Source organism: Excalfactoria chinensis, assembly GCF_039878825.1.
Source record: "Excalfactoria chinensis isolate bCotChi1 chromosome 2 unlocalized genomic scaffold, bCotChi1.hap2 SUPER_2_unloc_1, whole genome shotgun sequence".
Lineage (NCBI taxonomy): Eukaryota > Metazoa > Chordata > Aves > Galliformes > Phasianidae > Excalfactoria > Excalfactoria chinensis.
In genome coordinates this window covers 17,061-34,722 of record NW_027315568.1, presented here as the reverse complement: position 1 = coordinate 34,722, position 17,662 = coordinate 17,061, and the positions used below count along the sequence as shown (strand labels likewise).

The window sequence follows — 17,662 nt, the reverse complement described above, 5'->3', positions numbered from 1 at the left end:
GCCTGCCCCACAGAGCCCCCCCATAGCCAGCATAGACGCTTCTGAGCTGAATGCACAGGACCTGCACCCATTGTACCCCATACAGGGACACACATAGGGGTAACATTGTGACCACCCCATAGCACACCTATAGATCCCACCCCACAGCCCCCCAACCCTCCGGTTTCTCCCCCCCAGCCCCATGTGCCGCCCTCTGACCCCACAGCCAAACCATGAGCTCATTCCATCCCACCGACCACACGGCCCCATAGGACCCCACTGTGGGACCCACATCGGTCCCGAACCCCGGGTGGGGACCCCAAAAATTCTGCTCCTGCTGCAGCCAGAGCCGAGCAATGGGGCCGGGGGTGGGGAGAAAGCAGCAGCAAAAGACCAGGGCACATCTCCCCCCAACCCCAGGTTGAGAGGGGATGTGGGGCTGGGGACAGCCTGGTCCCCACGTAGTCATTCCTACCCCCTAACCCCACAGCACAGGGCCTGACCCACAGCTGCCCCACTCCATCCGCCCACATCCATTCTGGACCCCACTGAAGTGGCACGGACACAGCACAAGGAATCAGGGATGGGGACCCCCACCCAAGACCTCACCCCCCCCCTTCACTTCCCAGCCCTCTGCCATCATTAACATCCCTCCTCCCCCCCATTTGGTGGCATTGCTCACCCCACAGCAGCTCCCAGCCAGGAGCAAAGAGCTTTATTATCGAAAAATAAGTTTATGTACAGGAGGCTTTGGGGACACTCACATTCCTGGGACCCCCCTGCCCAACCACACAAGGGGGGTCCATTCACTTGCTGTGCCCATCCCGGACTCTGGGGGCTCCCGTGGCTCAAAGTGGGGGGGAGCAGAGGAAGACGATGGCGCTGCGGAGCGGTGGCCGTGGGGTGATGGTCGTGGGGTGATGGCCGTGGGGTGATGGTCGTGGGGTGATGGCCATGGGGTGATGGCCGTGGGGTGATGGCCATGGGGTGCCCCATAGCGCTGCGTGGGGTCAGAGGATGCGGACGAGGCGGCCCAGGGTCTCTGCTACCTTCATGCGGACGGCGGGGACCGGGTCCTTCAGGAGGAGGTTGAGGGCTGTGGGGAGCAGAGCACAGCGTGGGGGGGGGAGTCAGGGTGGGGGGCTGCCCACGCTCCTCCCCCAGACCCCGTCCCCACCGTCACACACCTCAGGATGGGGCACAGAGACCCCCAAATCCCCATATGGGATCCCAAATCCACCCCGGGAATCACCGCTGCCTTTCAGGTCCCCATATCCCCTTGGGGTCCCCAGATCCACTTTGGGAACATCATATCCCCTAAGGGAGACCCCAAATCCACTTTGGGAACACCATATCCCTTTAGGGAGACCCCAAATCCACTTTGGGAACACCATATCCCTTTAGGGAGACCCCAAATCCACTTTGGGAACACCATATCCCCATGGGGAGACCCCAAATCCACTTTGGGAACACCATATCCCCTTAGGGAGACCCCAAACCCACTTTGGGAACACCATATCCCCTTGGGGAGACCCCAAACCCACTTTGGGAACACCATATCCCCTTAGGGAGACCCCAAATCCCCTTTGGGAACACCATATCTCCTTAGGGAGACCCCAAATCCACTTTGGGAACACCATATCTCCTTGAGGACCCCAAATCCACTTTGGGAACACCATATATCCTTGGGGACCCCAGATCCACTTTGGGAACATCATATCCCTTTAGGGAGACCCCAAATCCACTTTGGGAACACCATATCTCCTTAGGGAGACCCCAAATCCACTTTGGGAACACCATATCTCCTTAGGGAGACCCCAAATCCACTTTGGGAACACCATATCTCCTTAGGGAGACCCCAAATCCACTTTGGGAACACCATATCCCCTTGGGGAGACCCCAAACCCACTTTGGGAACACCATATCCCCTAAGGGAGACCCCAAATCCACTTTGGGAACACTATATACCCATGGGGAGACCCCAAATCCTCTTTGGGAACACCATATCCCCTTGGGGACCCCAGATCCACTTTGGGAACACCATATCCCCTTGGGGAGACCCCAAACCCACTTTGGGAACACCATATCCCCTTAGGGAGACCCCAAATCCACTTCAGTGACCCCAAATTCACTTTGAAAACACCATATCCCCTTTGGGTGCTCATATCCTCTTGGGGACCCCGAAATCCCTTTGGAAACCCCAAATCAACTTTTGGAGACCCCCCCCCCCAAATCCCTGTGGGAACTCCCAAATTCACTTTGGGGACCCCAAATCCATTTTGAGAACCCTATATCCACTTATGGACCCCAAATCCACATTGGGGAACCCCAAATACACTTGGCGACCCTCAAATCCACTTTGGGGACCCCAAGTCCCCCGGAAACCCCAAATTCCTTTTGGGAACCCCAAAGCCACCATAGGGACCTCAAATCTCCTTGTGGACCCCAAATCCATTTGAAGAACCCTTGAGGACCCCAAATTCCCCTCAGGAACCTGAAAACCACTTTGAGGACTCCAAACCTCCCCAGAAACCCCAAATCCATTTTGAGGAACCCCACATCCCCCCAGGGACCCCAAAGCCACTTGGGGGACTCCTAAATCCCCTTTAGGGACTCCATATCCCCCTTGATGACCCCCAACACCCCCATCACTGGATCCTCCATCCCCCCCATCCTCACCTCCCCCCCCTCATCCTCAGCTTCCCCCCCTCCATCCTCATCTCCCCCCATCCTCATCTCCCCCCCCCCATCCTCAGCCCCCCCTCCTTCATCCTCATCTCCCCCCCCATCCTCACCTCCCCCTCCATCCTCAGCTCCCCCCCTCTTCATCCTCAGCTCCCCCACCATATCAGCTCACCCCCCCATCCTCAGCCCCCCCCTTCATCCTCAGCTCCCCCCCCCCATTCTCTGCTCTCCCTCCCCCCCCATCCTCACCCCCTCCTATCCTCAGCCCCCCCCATCATCCTCAGCTCCCCCCCCAACCTCAGCTCCCCCCCATATCCTCTCAGCTCCCCACCCCCCCATCATCATCTCCCCCCCCCATCCTCAGCCCCCCCCTCCATGCTCATCTCCCCTCCCCATCCTCAGCTCCCCCCCCATCCTCAGCCCCCCCCTTCATCCTCATCTCCCCCCCCATATCAACTCCCACCCCCATCCTCAGCTCCCCCCCCCCTCCATGCTCATCTCCCCCCCCATCCTCAGCTCCCCACACCCCCATCATCCTCAGCTCCCCCCCCCAACCTCAGCTCCCCCCCATATCCTTTCAGCTCCCCACCCCCCCATCATCATCTCCCCCCCCCATCCTCAGCCCCCCCCCTCCATGCTCATCTCCACCCCCCCATCCTCAGCTCCCCCCCCATATCAGCCCCCCCCCTTCATCCTCATCTCCCCCCCCATCCTCAGCTCCCCCCCATCCTCTCAACTCCCCACCCCCCCATCCTCAGCCCCCCCTCCTTCATCCTCAGCCCCCCCCCTTCATCCTCATCTCCCCCCCATATCAGCTCCCCCCCCATCCTCATCCCCCCCCCCCATCCTCAGCTACCCCCCCCCGTCCTCAGCCCCCCCCTCATCCTCAGCCCCCCCCATACTCAGCTCCCCCCCCATATCAGCTCCCCCCCCATCCTCATCTCCCCCCCCCATCCTATCAGCTCCCCCACATCCTCAGTTCCCCCCCCCCATCCTAAGCTCCCCCCCCAATCATCCTCAGCCCCCCCTCCTTCATCCTCAGCTCCCCCCCCATCCTCAGTTCCCCCCCCATATCAGCTCCCCCCCCATCCTCAGCCCCCCCTCATCCTCTCAGCCCCCCCCCTTCCTAAGCTCCCCCCTCCCAATCCTCAGCCCCCCCCCATCCTCAGTTCCCCCCCCATCCTCAGCCCCCCCCTTCATCCTCATCTCCCCCCCCATATCAGCTCCCCCCCCCATCCTAAGCTCCCCCCCCAATCATCCTCAGCCCCCCCTCCTTCATCCTCAGCTCCCCCCCATCCTCAGCCCCCCCCCATCCTCAGCTCCCCCTCATCCTCTCAGCTCCCCACCCCCCCATCATCATCTCCCCTCCCCATCCTCATCCCCCCCCCCCATTCCTAATCTCCCCCCCCATTCTCATCTCCCCCCCCCATCCTCATCTCCCCCTGATCCATTCCCCATCCCCCTCCTTTGTTCCTCATCCTCCACCCCGGGGTTGCCGCCCCCCCCCCCCCCTTGTCCCCTCCCGTGTCTCCCCCCATTACTCACCCCCGGATTATCTTTCCCTGTTGCTAACAGATCAGCCCCCCCCCCTCTCTCTTTTTCTTCTGCCCGGGGCTTCAGGGAGCCAACGGAAAGATAGTTTTTCCTTTTTTAGTGTTTTTTTAAGCCCTTTTTGGAAGGCTCGGCAAGTTTCCGTGCATTACAGCCATGAGCTCACCGGTGACAGGGAAAAAATCCCTGAAATCCAGGAAAAATTACTTCACTCTGCTCCAAAATGCCACCGGCTTCAACTCGGCCTTTTTAGGAGCCCTACAGTGGGAGCTGAGCGCTGCCCCATTGCCAGCAGGGCTGCCCTATAGCGAGGAGGGCTGCCCCATAGCGAGGAGTGCTGCCCTATAACCAGGAGTGCTGCCCCATATCAAGGAGTGCTGCCCCATAGCGAGGAGGGCTGCCCCATAGTGAGGAGGGCTGCCCTATAACAGGAGTGCTGCCCCATATTGAGGAGTGCTGCCCTATAACCAGGAGGGCTGCCCCATATCAAGGAGTGCTGCCCTATAACCAGGAGGGCTGCCCTATTGCCAGGAGGGCTGCCCCATATCAAGGAGTGCTGCCCCATAACCAGGAGTGCTGCCCCATAACCAACCAGGAGGGCTGCCCCATATCAAGGAGGGCTGCCCCATAACCAACCAGGAGTGCTGCCCTATAACCAACCAGGAGGGCTGCCCCATTGCCAGGAGTGCTGCCCCATATCAAGGAGTGCTGCCCCATATCAAGGAGTGCTGCCCCATAACCAGGAGTGCTGCCCCATATCCAACCAGGAGTGCTGCCCTATAACCAGGAGTGCTGCCCCATATCAAGGAGTGCTGCCCTATATCAAGGAGTGCTGCCCTATAACCAACCAGGAGGGCTACCCCATCGCCAGGAGTGCTGCCCCATATTGAGGAGTGCTGCCCTATAACCAGGAGTGCTGCCCTATAACCAGGAGGGCTGCCCCATATCAAGGAGTGCTGCCCCATATTAAGGAGTGCTGCCCCATATTGAGGAGTGCTGCCCTATAACCAGGAGTGCTGCCCCATATCAAGGAGTGCTGCCCTATAACCAGGAGTGCTGCCCCATATCAAGGAGTGCTGCCCCATATTAAGGAGTGCTGCCCCATATTGAGGAGTGCTGCCCTATAACCAGGAGTGCTGCCCCATATCAAGGAGTGCTGCCCCATAACCAGGAGTGCTGCCCCATAACCAACCAGGAGGGCTGCCCCATATCAAGGAGTGCTGCCCTATATCAAGGAGTGCTGCCCCATAACCAACCAGGAGGGCTACCCCATCGCCAGGAGTGCTGCCCCATATCAAGGAGTGCTGCCCCATATTGAGGAGTGCTGCCCTATAACCAGGAGTGCTGCCCCATAAGCAACCAGGAGTGCTGCCCCATATTGAGGAGTGCTGCCCCATAGCGAGGAGTGCTGCCCCATAACCAGGAGTGCTGTCCCATAGCGAGGAGTGCTGCCCCATATCAAGGAGTGCTGCCCCATCACCAACCAGGAGTGCTGCCCCATATCAAGGAGTGCTGCCCCATAACCAACCAGGAGTGCTGCCCCATATCAAGGAGTGCTGCCCCATACCAAGGAGTGCTGCCCTATAACCAGGAGTGCTGCCCCATATCAAGGAGTGCTGCCTCATATCAAGGAGTGCTGCCCTATAACCAACAAGGAGGGCTGCCCCATATCAAGGAGTGCTGCCCTATAACCAGGAGTGCTGCCCCATAACCAACCAGGAGGGCTGCCCCATTGCCAGGAGGGCTGCCCCATAGCGAGGAGTGCTGCCCCATAACCAACCAGGAGTGCTGCCCTATAACCAACCAGGGGGGCTGTCATCTGGTCCAACCCCAACACACCGCACCATGACCCTAAATAGACCCATAGTCATCAAAGTAGGTAGAGACCTCCAGGATCCTCTGCTCCAACCCCAACACACCCCACCATGACCCTAAATAGACCCTAAATAGACTAAATAGTCATCAAAGTTGGAAGACACCTCCGGGATCCTCAACCCCAACCCAAACCCCACCACAACCCTATAAAGAACTGCAGTCATTAAGGGTGGAAGACACTTCCAAAGTCATTCAGTCCAACCCCAACACACCCTACCATGACCCTAAATAGACCCATAGGGTCATTAAGACTGGAGGAGACCTCCAAGGTCATCCGGTCCGACCCCAACACGCCCCACCATGACCCTAAATAGACCCATAGGGTCATTAAGACTGGAGGAGACCTCCAAGGTCATCCGGTCCGACCCCAACACACCCTACCATGACCCTAAATAGACCCATAGGGTCATTAAGACTGGAGGAGACCTCCAAGGTCATCCAGTCCAACCCCAACACGCCCCACCATGACCCTAAATAGACCCACAGGGTCATTAAGACTGGAGGAGACCTCCAAGGTCATCCAGTCTGACCCCAACATGCCCCACCATGACCCTAAATAGACCCATAGGGTCATTAAGACTGGAGGAGACCTCCAAGGTCATCTGGTCCGACCCCAACACACCCCACCATGACCCTAAATAGACCCATAGGGTCATTACGACTGGAGATCTCCAAGATCCCTGAGTCCAATGGTCAACTCATCCCTATTATGTCCACTGTAGGGTCACTGACGTTGGAAGAGACTCCCAAGTTCCCCAATCCCAACCCGTCCCTCACATGGTGAAGAAGGACTCTGTGGGGTCGCAGGGTGGGCACGGCGTGGGGTCCCCCCCATGGCACTCACCTGAGATGAGCTGCTCCAGGTCCACCTGGTGGCAGTGGTCCTCCCCCACGTGCAGCACGAGGAACCCTGGGGAGGAAGGTCGGGGTCAGAACTCAATGGGACCCCAATGGGAACCCCCAGAGCTCATGGAGGGACACCGGGCTGCGGTGTGGGTCACACTGACTGATCCCAGAGGGGTCCCATGGGGATGTGGGTCGGCACCGTGCACCGGGGACATCCAACCCACAGCACACGGTGTGATGCAGCCCCACAGATCTCAGCTTTACTTGGAGAGCTTTTAGTGCTTTTAGTGAGCTGGTTGCATGGATGATGGCTGCTCCGAAAGTAATGCCTCCTGTTTTATATGGTAGCCCATGGGGTCAGAGGTGGGTTGGGACGGCAGGAGGGGTTGAACCCACCCCCACCACCTCCATCACCCATTTCAATACACAGAGACAGAAAATCATTAAGGTTGGAGGAGACCTCCAAGATCTCCAAACCCGACCCCAATCCGCCCCCACCAACCATGTCCCCAAGTGCCACATCTCCACTGTCTTTGAAGACCCCGGGGATGGGGATCCCACCACCCCCCCTGTGCCAACAGCCACTCTTTCCAAGAAGAAAAGGCTCCTAATCTGGCACTAAGCTTCATTCCTATGGAGGTGGAGCCAGTTCTCAATGGCTGCCATTTGAAAAGCCATTGATTGGATCACAGAACCACGCTGCCGAGTCGGACCCGTATCGAGGAACGTTCCACAAAGACCAAAAAGAGGGACCAAAAACATTCTGCAACTGCAACCAACAGCTCGGGCAGGCCCTGCCACAAAAGCTCCTCCTGTGGCAGCAAATCTGATGGCAGAAAACCAATCTGAACCATTTGCCAATGGTGAACTGTCAAGCAACATATGGAAAGCACGGCAGATATTATCTCTCCCCATTAAAAAACCAGCTTTCCTCAGCAGACTGCGGACAGGTGGACCGAAAGAACAGGAAAATCCATTGAGAGAAATGCAGAGAGCAAAGCTGCTCCTTCCCCATCGGTGGTGGATGAAAGTACTGATGGCACCAACGCGGTTGGGTTGGAAGGGTCCTTAAAGGTCACAGAGCCATGGCATGGTTGGGTTGGAAGGGTCCTTAAAGGTCATAGAGCCATGGGATGGTTGGGTTGGAAGGGTCCTTAAAGGTCATAGAGCCATGGGATGGTTGGGTTGGAAGGGTCCTTAAAGGTCATAAAGCCATGAGATGGTTGGGTTGAAAGGGTCCTTAAAGGTCACAGAGCCATGGGATGGTTGGGATGAAAGGGTCCTTAAAGGTCATAGAGCCATGGGATGGTTGGGATGAAAGGGTCCTTACAGATCATAGAGCCATGTAATGGTTGGGTTGGAAGGATCCTTAAAGGTCACAGAGCCATGGGATGGTTGGGTTGGAAGGGTCCTTAAAGGTCACAGAGCCATGGGATGGTTGGGTTGGAAAGGTCCTTAAAGGTCATAAAGCCATGAGATGGTTGGGTTGGAAGGGTCCTTACAGATCACAGAGCCATGGGATGGTTAGATTTGAAGGATCCTTAAAGATCATAGAGCCCTGGAAAGGTTGGGTTGGAAGGATCCTTAAAGGTTATAGAGCATAGGATTGGGTTGGAACCCCACCAGCACCTCTGCAGCTCCATTAACCCACTGCCACGAACCAGCACAGTGCTGCCAGCTCCGCAGAACGCAGCCCAACTCTGTGCTGCCTTTATCATGACAGGATGAGCTGGTGAGGATCAGTGCAGCCTGTGGGATACAGTGGAGACCCAACACCCTCCCAGGACCCCATGGGTGTGAAGAGTTGCATGGAAACAACATCATGGAGCAGGCACAGCCTTACCAATGAACATGGGTGCAGCCGCTCTGATGTCCACCCAGGTGCTCTTGAAGTAGAAGAGGTTGGTCAGTACCAGACGGTTCAGCATCTCCGGGTAGCTCTGCATCTGCAGGACACAATGCAGAGTCACAGAGCTGGGAGGGCTGGAAGGGACCTCTGGAGATCCTCCAGTCCAACCCCGCCATGTGTTGGCCCTCCTGGCTGCCAGGGCTCAAGCTGGCTCACAGTCAACTGTTGGTTAACAGTTATTCAACAACTGGTCAACTGTTGGTTAACCGTTCAACTGTTGGTCATCTGCTGGTCAGTTGTCACTTGCTGGTCACTTGTTGGCCAACCATTGGTCAACAATTCAAGTCCAACCATCAACTGTTTTCTAGATCTCCAGTTCAACTGTTTGTCAACTATTGGTCAACCATTCAACCACTGGTCAACTGTTGGTCAAGTGCTGGTCAATCATTCAACTAGTTGTCAACTGCTGGTCAACCACTGGTCAACGGTTGGGTCAACCTCTGGTCAACCACTGGTCAACCATTCAAGCACTAGCCAGCCATTACAACTGTTGTTCAACTGTTGGTTAACCATCAGTCAACCACTGGGTCAACCATTCAACCATTGCTCAACCAGTGGTCAACTGTTGTTTGACTGCTGTTCAACGGCTGGGTCAACCATTAGTCAACCATTGGCCAACCAACCAACCATTGGTCAACCGCTGGTCAACTATTTGTCAACTGTTGGTCAATGGCTGCTCAATCACTTGCCAACCATTCAACCATCAGCCAACCATTGGTCAGCAGTTGGTCAGTCACTGGTCAATCATTTCAACACTGGTTTCTATCTGCTGCCCACCCGCTGTCCAGCTGGGCAGCGCTCACCAGGTGCTTGCAGACGTTGTTCATGAACTCGCCGTAGTGCAGGCTCCGGTCCTCCCGCAGGTGGTTCAGGAACATGTCACACAGCCCCTCGCAGCCCATGTTGGGGCCACACATGCGCAGAGCGAACTTGCAGGCCTGCAGCACACACACAGGGGGAGGTTGCAAGACGCTGCGGGGGGCTCAATGCATCGCCGCATTGCCACATCCCTGAGTGGGTGCCCCTCCGTGCCATGTGCTCACCCTGACGACCTCGGGTTTGGGGTCCTGGAGGTGAAGCAGCAGCGTCACCAGCCCGTTGAGGATCTGCTCAAAGAACGCCTCGCAGTCACCCTCGCTGAATTTGGTCAGGTTGCCGAAGAGCACGATGGATGAGCGGCGGAGGTCGGGCTGCTCCTGCAGGCAGGGAACAGCTGGGGCTCAGGGGCTGCTGTTGGATGTGAACTCCCAAATTTCAACCCAATATCAGCCCCATCCCTGGGCCAGAGCCACACAGCAGGCGGGGGACGGATGGGGGATGTTGGGGGACAATGTCTCCGTGCTGCGTTCACCCCCAAACACTTGAGGGAGTTCAGTAATGATCAACCTATGCCCACTGCCCAGCCCAGACCCTGCAGCCCATTGAGACTCTGTGCCCAGTGCGGGCTCTGCCATCCCGTTCCCTTACGCTGTCAAAGAAGGGCCGGATCCTGATGGCGATGTGTAGGAGCATGGCTTGCACATCCCTCTCCTCCAGGTGCTCCAGGAGCTTGGACAGACTGGTCATGGCCTCCAGGGCCACCAGGTTGTTGGGGTCATCTCTGTCATCCATGCCATTGACCATGGACGCCAGCAGCTTGGCCCCATGCTTGTGCACCTGCGAGGGAAGTGATGAGAGCTGGAATTAGAAGGAAATGACGACATAAACCCACAGTAAGGCTGCCACCGCTTCACCTTCGCAATCTGGGGGACGGCTGGGAAAAGGACAAAGCACAGCCCTACTGTGTGGGGACGTGCAAGGATCACAGCATCAGCCATGTTGGAAAAGACCTCCAACATCATCCAGTCCAACTGTAAAGGAGGAGGAGGAGGAGACCCACGGCAGCTGGGAATCGCAGAGTCGTGCAATTGTTAAGGTTGGAAGAGAGTGCCAAGATCCCCAACTCCAACCCAAACCCACCCCACCATGACCCTAAATAAACTCATAAAGGCATCTAGGTTGGAGAAGACCTCTGAGATCCCCAGTCCAATCCCAACCCATCCCACCATGACCCCAAATAGACCCATAGTCCATAAAGGTTGGAAGAGACCTCCAAGACCTGCAACCCTGACTCACTCTGACCACGATCATAATTAAAACCGTAAGAGTCATTCAGGTTGGAAGAGACCTCCAAGATCATTCAGTTCAAACCCAACTCATCCCGCCACGACCCGAAATAGAACCACAGAATTATTCAGGTTGGAGGAGACCTCCAGGATCACCCAGTCCAACCCCAACCCACCCCACCATTTCCACTGACCACGTCCCCCGGTGCCACAGCCCACATCCCCACATCTATTCAGTCCCTCTTTGGATGAGACTCCACCACCTCCCTGCGCAGTTATGGGAAGATTTCCCCCAGTGCCCGACCCCGAATCTACCCTGGCACAAATTGATCCCACCTCACCACGGCCCCGTTGGGGTCACTGCAGGGAGCCCTGAGCCACTGTGGCCCACAACTCCAGCACTATGGGGCAGCTGTGGCCCCAGTGCAGATCCTAGAGGAGGCAGCTTGGCTGCTGAGCACCTGGGAGCAACAGGGGCCATAGGACCCCAACATGCCACAGGGATCACCCTGCTCAACCCCTGTGCATGGGGGGTGGGAGAGCAGGAGGAGGAGGGCTGGGCTCCCAGGATCAAACCATCATGGAGTCATTGGGGTTTAAGATGACCTCTGATATCCCCAACCCAACCCCAACCCATCCCCACTGACCATGTCCCCAGGCACCACATCTCCATGCTTCCTGACCACCCCCAGGGATGGTAACCCCTTCCCCCAACCCTGGGCAGCCCATTCCAGTGCCTGACCACTCTTTGGAGAACAAATTTCTCCCCAGTCCCACCATGCCCACCAGTGACAGCAGTGGGACACAAAGACCGCGCCACCACACCATCACTGGGACCAGGAGGTGGCCAACAGCCCCAATCCCAGAGCAATCAGTGCCCCCCATAAGCATCACCCCCCAGCCCCAGAGGCCCAAGCAGCTCCGTGCCATTCGCTCCCACCTTTTCGGGTGCCCCCACGGCGATGTTGCCCAGCCCCCGCAGCGCCAGCACGCGCACCAGCAGACACGGGTCCTTCTGCCGCCCCGTCATGCTGTCCATCACGCTCTCCAGCAGGATCAGGTCGTTCACCACGTTACTGCTCAGCAGCTGAGGGAGAACAGAGCAATGGGACGGCAGCCCCCCACCCCATGGGCAGCCGTGGCGGTGGGTCGGGCGCAGACACTGCTTTCTGCCCAGGGTGAGATGTCTGCCCCTGGATTCCCTCCGGGTTTCAGCTCTGAGCTCAGAACTGCAAACGGGGAACTCCTCAACAGCAATCAGATCTGGGGGACGGAGGGCAAGGGCAGCTGGGAGGGACCCAACCACATCACCAGGATCCACTGAGGAGGGACCCAACCACATCACCAGGATCCATGGAGGAGGGACCCAACCACATCACCAGGATCCACAGAGGAGGGACCCAACCACATCACCAGGATCCACTGAGGAGGGACCCAACCACATCACCAGGATCCACCGAGAGGGACCCAACCACATCACCAGGATCCACAGAGGAGGGACCCAACCACATCACCAGGAGCCACCAAGCTGAGACCACCTCTGGGTGGGCCGAGGGCAGCAGGGAAGAGGCTGGGAGCCAAGGGGAAAAGCATGGCCCCAGCTGCAGAGCAGCAGCACAGCCCCACAGCTCCAGCAGCATCCCCAGGGGCACAGCCCTGTGGCTCTGGCAGCTCCCCAGCAGCGGGAGCACAGCTCTGGGAACATTCCCGTTGTCAGAGCAGCAGAAGCACATGTCTAGGAGCATCCCCAGCTGCGGAGCAGCAGGAGCATGGCCCCACGACTCCAAGAGCATCCCAGCAGCAGGACCTAAGCCTCAGGAGCATCCCAGCAGCTGGAGCACAGCTCCTTTGTACCCAGAAGCACTCCCAAGAGCAGAACAGCAGGAGCACAACTCCACAGCTCCAGGAGCATCCCCAGCAGCAGGAGCCCAGCTCCAGGAGCATCCCCAGCAATGCAGCAGCAGGAGCATCCCCAGCAGCAGGAGCACAGCTTCAGGAACACTCCGAGTCAGGAGCATGACTCCAGGAGCAACCCCAACTGCAAAGCAGCAGGAGCAAGGCCCCACGACTCCAAGAGCATCCCAGCAGCAGGAGCACAGCCTCAGGAGCAGCCCCAGCAGCAGGAGCACAGCTCCACGTACCAGGAGTATTACCCAGGAGCAGAGAGCAGCAGGAGCACAGCCCCGTGACCCCAGCAGCATTGCCAGCAGCAGGAGCACGGCCCCACGGTTGCAGGAACATCCCAGCAGCAGGAGCACCGAGCTCCTGGCAAGCAGTGCGGAGCCCCACAGCGCTGTGAGCCGCTGGCCGTGAGCCGAGACGGGGGCTGCTGGGGCTGCTCTCCCACTGACCCCCACCCCTGGGGACCCGGCTCATTGCAAACAGAACCGGAGGAGCTGTTAATGGCACAGGTTAACGAGCTGTGCGGGGCTGCCAGATGCAGGGCAAAGCCAGGGCTGCTGCAGCTGGCCGTGAGTAAAATCTGGCATCCCGTGGCATCCCGTGGCACAGAGCTGGCACCCAAAGCAGGGACCCCATGGCACAGAGCTGGCACCCAAAGCAGGGACACCATGGCACCAAACCTGGCACTGGGAGAAGGGACCCCATGGCACCTCATGGCAAAGATGTGGCACCCGGCACAAATGGGACCCCATGGCACAAATGTGGCACCAAGTGCAGGGACGCCATGGCACAGTCCTGGCACCTGGCACAGGAACCCCATGGCATTAAACCTGGCACCCCACGGCACCCCATGACACTCCATGGCAGAGAACTGGGAATCCATGGTGCCCCATGGCACAGTCCTGGCACCGGGATCCCGTGGCACAAAACCTGGCACCCCATGGCACAGATCTGGCACCGCGTGGCACCCCATGGCACTGAGATCCCATGGCACTGCACATGGCACAGACCTGGCACCTGGCACAGGGACCCCATGGCACAAAACCTGGTGCCCGATGGCACCGCACGGCACAGACTCGGCACCAACAGCAGCGCCAGGAGGGCCCATTGCCCCCGCAGCCCAGCAGCCGTCCCCTCCCGGCTCCCACTCTGTCATCTCCGTCACCGGCACTGCCGCGAGCGGAGGGACCGAGCTCTCACCTCATCAGTTTGGAGAGAGGGAGACACAGGCATTTGCTTCCTTCCCCTCCCGCCCCACGGTGAAGCAAAGCTGCTATTTTAAACCCCCCCCAAAAAAAATAAGGACGCCGAGAGCCAACCGCGCTCCAAAACGAAAGCAGATTCCGGGCCGGGAGCCAAGAGCCGGCGGCTGCCACGGCCAAACAGAAAATAAAAACAGGGCCCTCGTCCCGGGCTGCCTAAAGCAGCTGAGAATTTAAAAGGTGGTTTATAAGCGAGGATATAGCTCTGCCTTGTTGGCATAAGGCGTTCCTTTATGTAACAGAACCTCCTCGAGCGGCCCCGGGCTCCGTGGTGGTATGGAGATACGGTTACGGGTTCTGGCAAGGAGAGGAGAGGCCTTGAGTCACCTCATTCCTGGGGTGGGACGTAAGGAGGGAGCTCGGCGCTGCTGCTGCATGGCAGCCGCACGTTCAGGGCCGGAGTCTGCATGCTTCCTCTGCCGGTCCCTCGCTGCGGGGTAGGGACGGCACAAAGGGATGAAAATATGGCCCCGCTGTGCTTAGTAATGATGCTGTCCCTATCTTATGTGTGCAGCACGGAGGGTCAGGGCTGAGCGGCTGGAAGGGAGCTCTGTGGAGAAGGAGCTGGGGGTCTCGGTGGCCAATGGTTGAACCAACGGTTGAGCCAACGGTTGACCACGAGCCTGCAGTGTGCCCTGATGGCCAAGAGGGCCGATGGCTGATCAATGATTGACCAAAGGTCAACCAATGGTTGATCAACAGTTGACCGATGGTTGACCATGAGCCGGCAGTGCACCCTGGTGGCCAAGAGGGCTGATGGTTGATCAGTGATTGATCAACAATAGACCAAGAGACAGCAGCGAGCCCTCATGGACAAGAGAGCCAGTGGTTCAACAACAATTAACCTGCTGCTGACCAACAGATGACCATGAGCCAGTAGTGTGTCCTTGTGGGTAAAAGGACCAATGGTTGACTCAACAGTTGACCTCGAGCCAGCAAAGTGTCCTTGTGGCCAAGAAGGCCAATGGTCGACCAACTGTTGACCAACAGATGACCAACAATTGGCCAGTGGATGACCAGTGATTGACCAATAGTTGACCAATGGTTGACCATGAGCCAGCAGTGAGCCCTAGTAGCCAAGAGGGCCAAGGGGACCCTGTGGTGCATCGCCCAGAGCGCAGCCAGCAGGGCAGGAGGTGCTGCCCTCTGCTCTGCCCTGGGGGGCACTGCTGGAGCACCGCGTCCAGTGCTGGGCTCCCAGTTCAGGGCAGACTGGGAACTGCTGGGAGAGCCCAGCGGAGGGTGTGGGGATGGGGGGGGCCTGGAGCCCCTCCTGGTGGGGACAGGCTGAGAGCCCCGGGGCTGTGCAGCTCAGGGAGAGAAGGCTGAGAGGGGTCTGGGCAGCGCTGATGGATATGGGGGGTGGGGGTGGGAGCAGGGAACCAGGTTGGGCTGGGGAAGCTCTGGAGGTCCCTTCCAGCCCATATGGATCTGGGATTTGGGGACTCCGTGAGGTTCTGCCCCACTCACCTCAGCCAGGAAGGCGGTGGCAGTGACGCGCTGACTGTCAAATGCACTGCTCAGTGTGGGGACGAGGCTCTTGACAATGAGGGGCAGGCGGGGGCCAGCGTGCCGTGCCATGGAGCTGCAGGGAGAAGGGACTGTCATCTGCACAGCCTCTAGTCCCCAATGCCTATAGTCCCCACTGCCTCCAAAGCCCCACTGACTCCAGTCCCCAGTGCCCCCAGCTCCCAATGCCTTCAGTCCCCCAGTGCTCCCTGTCCCCAATGTCCCCAATGACTCCATCTCCAATGCCCCATCCCCTGTGCCCCCAGTGCCCCCAGTCCATCAATGTCCCAGTCTTCAGTGCCCTCTGTCCCCCAATGCCCCCAGTTCCCAACGCTGCTGTTCCCAATGACCCCATCCCCAAAGCATCCCGTCCTCAATGCCCCTGTCCCTGATGCCTGCAGTCCCCCCCAGTGCCTCCTGTCCCCAGCGACCCCAGACCTCAACTCCCCTGCCCCAAATGCCCCCAGTCCCTAAGACCCCTGCCCTCAGTGCCTCTTATCCTCAATGCCCCTGCCCCCAATACCCCATCCTTGTGTCCCCCCCACCCCCTGCCCTCACCCAGCCAACACAGCGATGCCCTCGTGGTGCCGCTCGGGGTTCTCCATCATCTCCCATCCACCAGCACTGCCCACAGCCACGGCCACCGCCTCGCTGCCACCCCGTGCCAGCATGGCCCGCAGCGTCTGCACCGCACAGCTGGGGAGAAGCATTGCAACGTCACACTGTGTACCATCACATCGTATTGGCACACTGTACCATCACACTGTACTATCACGTTGTACCATCACATCGTATTGGCACACTGTACCATCACACTGCATCATCATGTTGTACCATCACACATCATCACACTACCATTACACTGCATCATCACATTGTACCACCACATCACACCATCACACTGTTCCTCCCAGCCCATTGCTGCAGAGCACAGCCCCACAGCAGGGCCATATTCTGCCCCATAGCATTGGCTGACCCCCATCAGTGCAGGAGCAGCTCCATGCGCTGTGACGCTGCCATCACCACAACCCCAGAGAGCAGGCTGAAAAGGAGAGCAGCCCAGAGCTGCTGCAAGGTGGGGTGTTGTTGCATTAGTATTTTATAGGGGGGGATTATTTTGCTGCGAGCGTGGAGCAACATATGGGAACCATACGTTATCCTGTCGCAGCAAAACAAGTATTAGTGACGGAGCAATTCTGGCTGTCAGTGTGAGTGCAGATGGAGAACACACGGCTCGGGATGGCGTCTCAACACGGGTGATGCCAAATCACCACCACCAACTACGGCTGTGCCAAAGACCACCACCAACCATGGGCCACCACCAACCATGGACCACCACTGCCATCAGCCAAGGACCACCACCAACCATGGGCCACCACTGCCATCAGCCAAGGACCATCTCCAACCATGGACCACCACCAACCATGGGCCACCACTGCCATCAGCCAAGGACCATCTCCAACCATGGACCACCACCAACCATGGGCCACCAATGCCATCAGCCAAGGACCATCTCCAACCATGGACCACCACCAACCATGGGCCACCACTGCCATCAGCCAAGGACCACCTCCAACCATGGACCACCACCAACCATGGGCCACCACTGCCATCAGCCAAGGACCACCTCCAACCATGGACCACCACTGCCATCAGCCAAGGACCACCACCAACCATGGACCACCATTGCCATCAGCCAAGGACCACCACCAACCATGGGCCACCACCAACCATGGACCACCATTGACATCAGCCAAGGACCACCACCAACCATGGACCATCACCAACCATGGGCCACCACTGCCATCAGCCAAGGACCACCACCAACCATGGACCACCACCAACCATGGGCCACCACTGCCATCAGCCAAGGACCACCACCAACCATGGGCCACCACCAACCATGGACCACCACTGCCATCAGCCAAGGACCACCACCAACCATGGACCACCACTGCCATCAGCCAAGGACCACCACCAACCATGGGCCACCACCAACCATGGACCACCACTGCCATCAGCCAAGGACCACCACCAAC

The 17,662-nt window shown here is 58.4% G+C and overlaps 1 protein-coding gene across 1 annotated transcript in view; it reads right to left on the bottom strand.

Moving 5' to 3' along the window:
* Positions 1–673: 673 nt before the first annotated feature.
* MROH1 (maestro heat like repeat family member 1) overlaps positions 674–17,662 on the bottom strand; it is a 32,835-nt gene continuing 15,846 nt past the window's right edge. The window contains exons 12-20 of the mRNA XM_072360639.1: positions 16,182–16,319; positions 15,585–15,699; positions 11,891–12,037; positions 10,313–10,501; positions 9,889–10,041; positions 9,649–9,783; positions 8,780–8,882; positions 6,935–7,000; positions 674–1,075 (exon numbers count right to left, since the gene is read on the bottom strand). Coding sequence (XP_072216740.1) covers positions 990–1,075; positions 6,935–7,000; positions 8,780–8,882; positions 9,649–9,783; positions 9,889–10,041; positions 10,313–10,501; positions 11,891–12,037; positions 15,585–15,699; positions 16,182–16,319 — 1,132 coding nt within the window. The 3' untranslated portion in view covers positions 674–989. The remainder of the gene's footprint in view (positions 1,076–6,934; positions 7,001–8,779; positions 8,883–9,648; positions 9,784–9,888; positions 10,042–10,312; positions 10,502–11,890; positions 12,038–15,584; positions 15,700–16,181; positions 16,320–17,662) is intronic.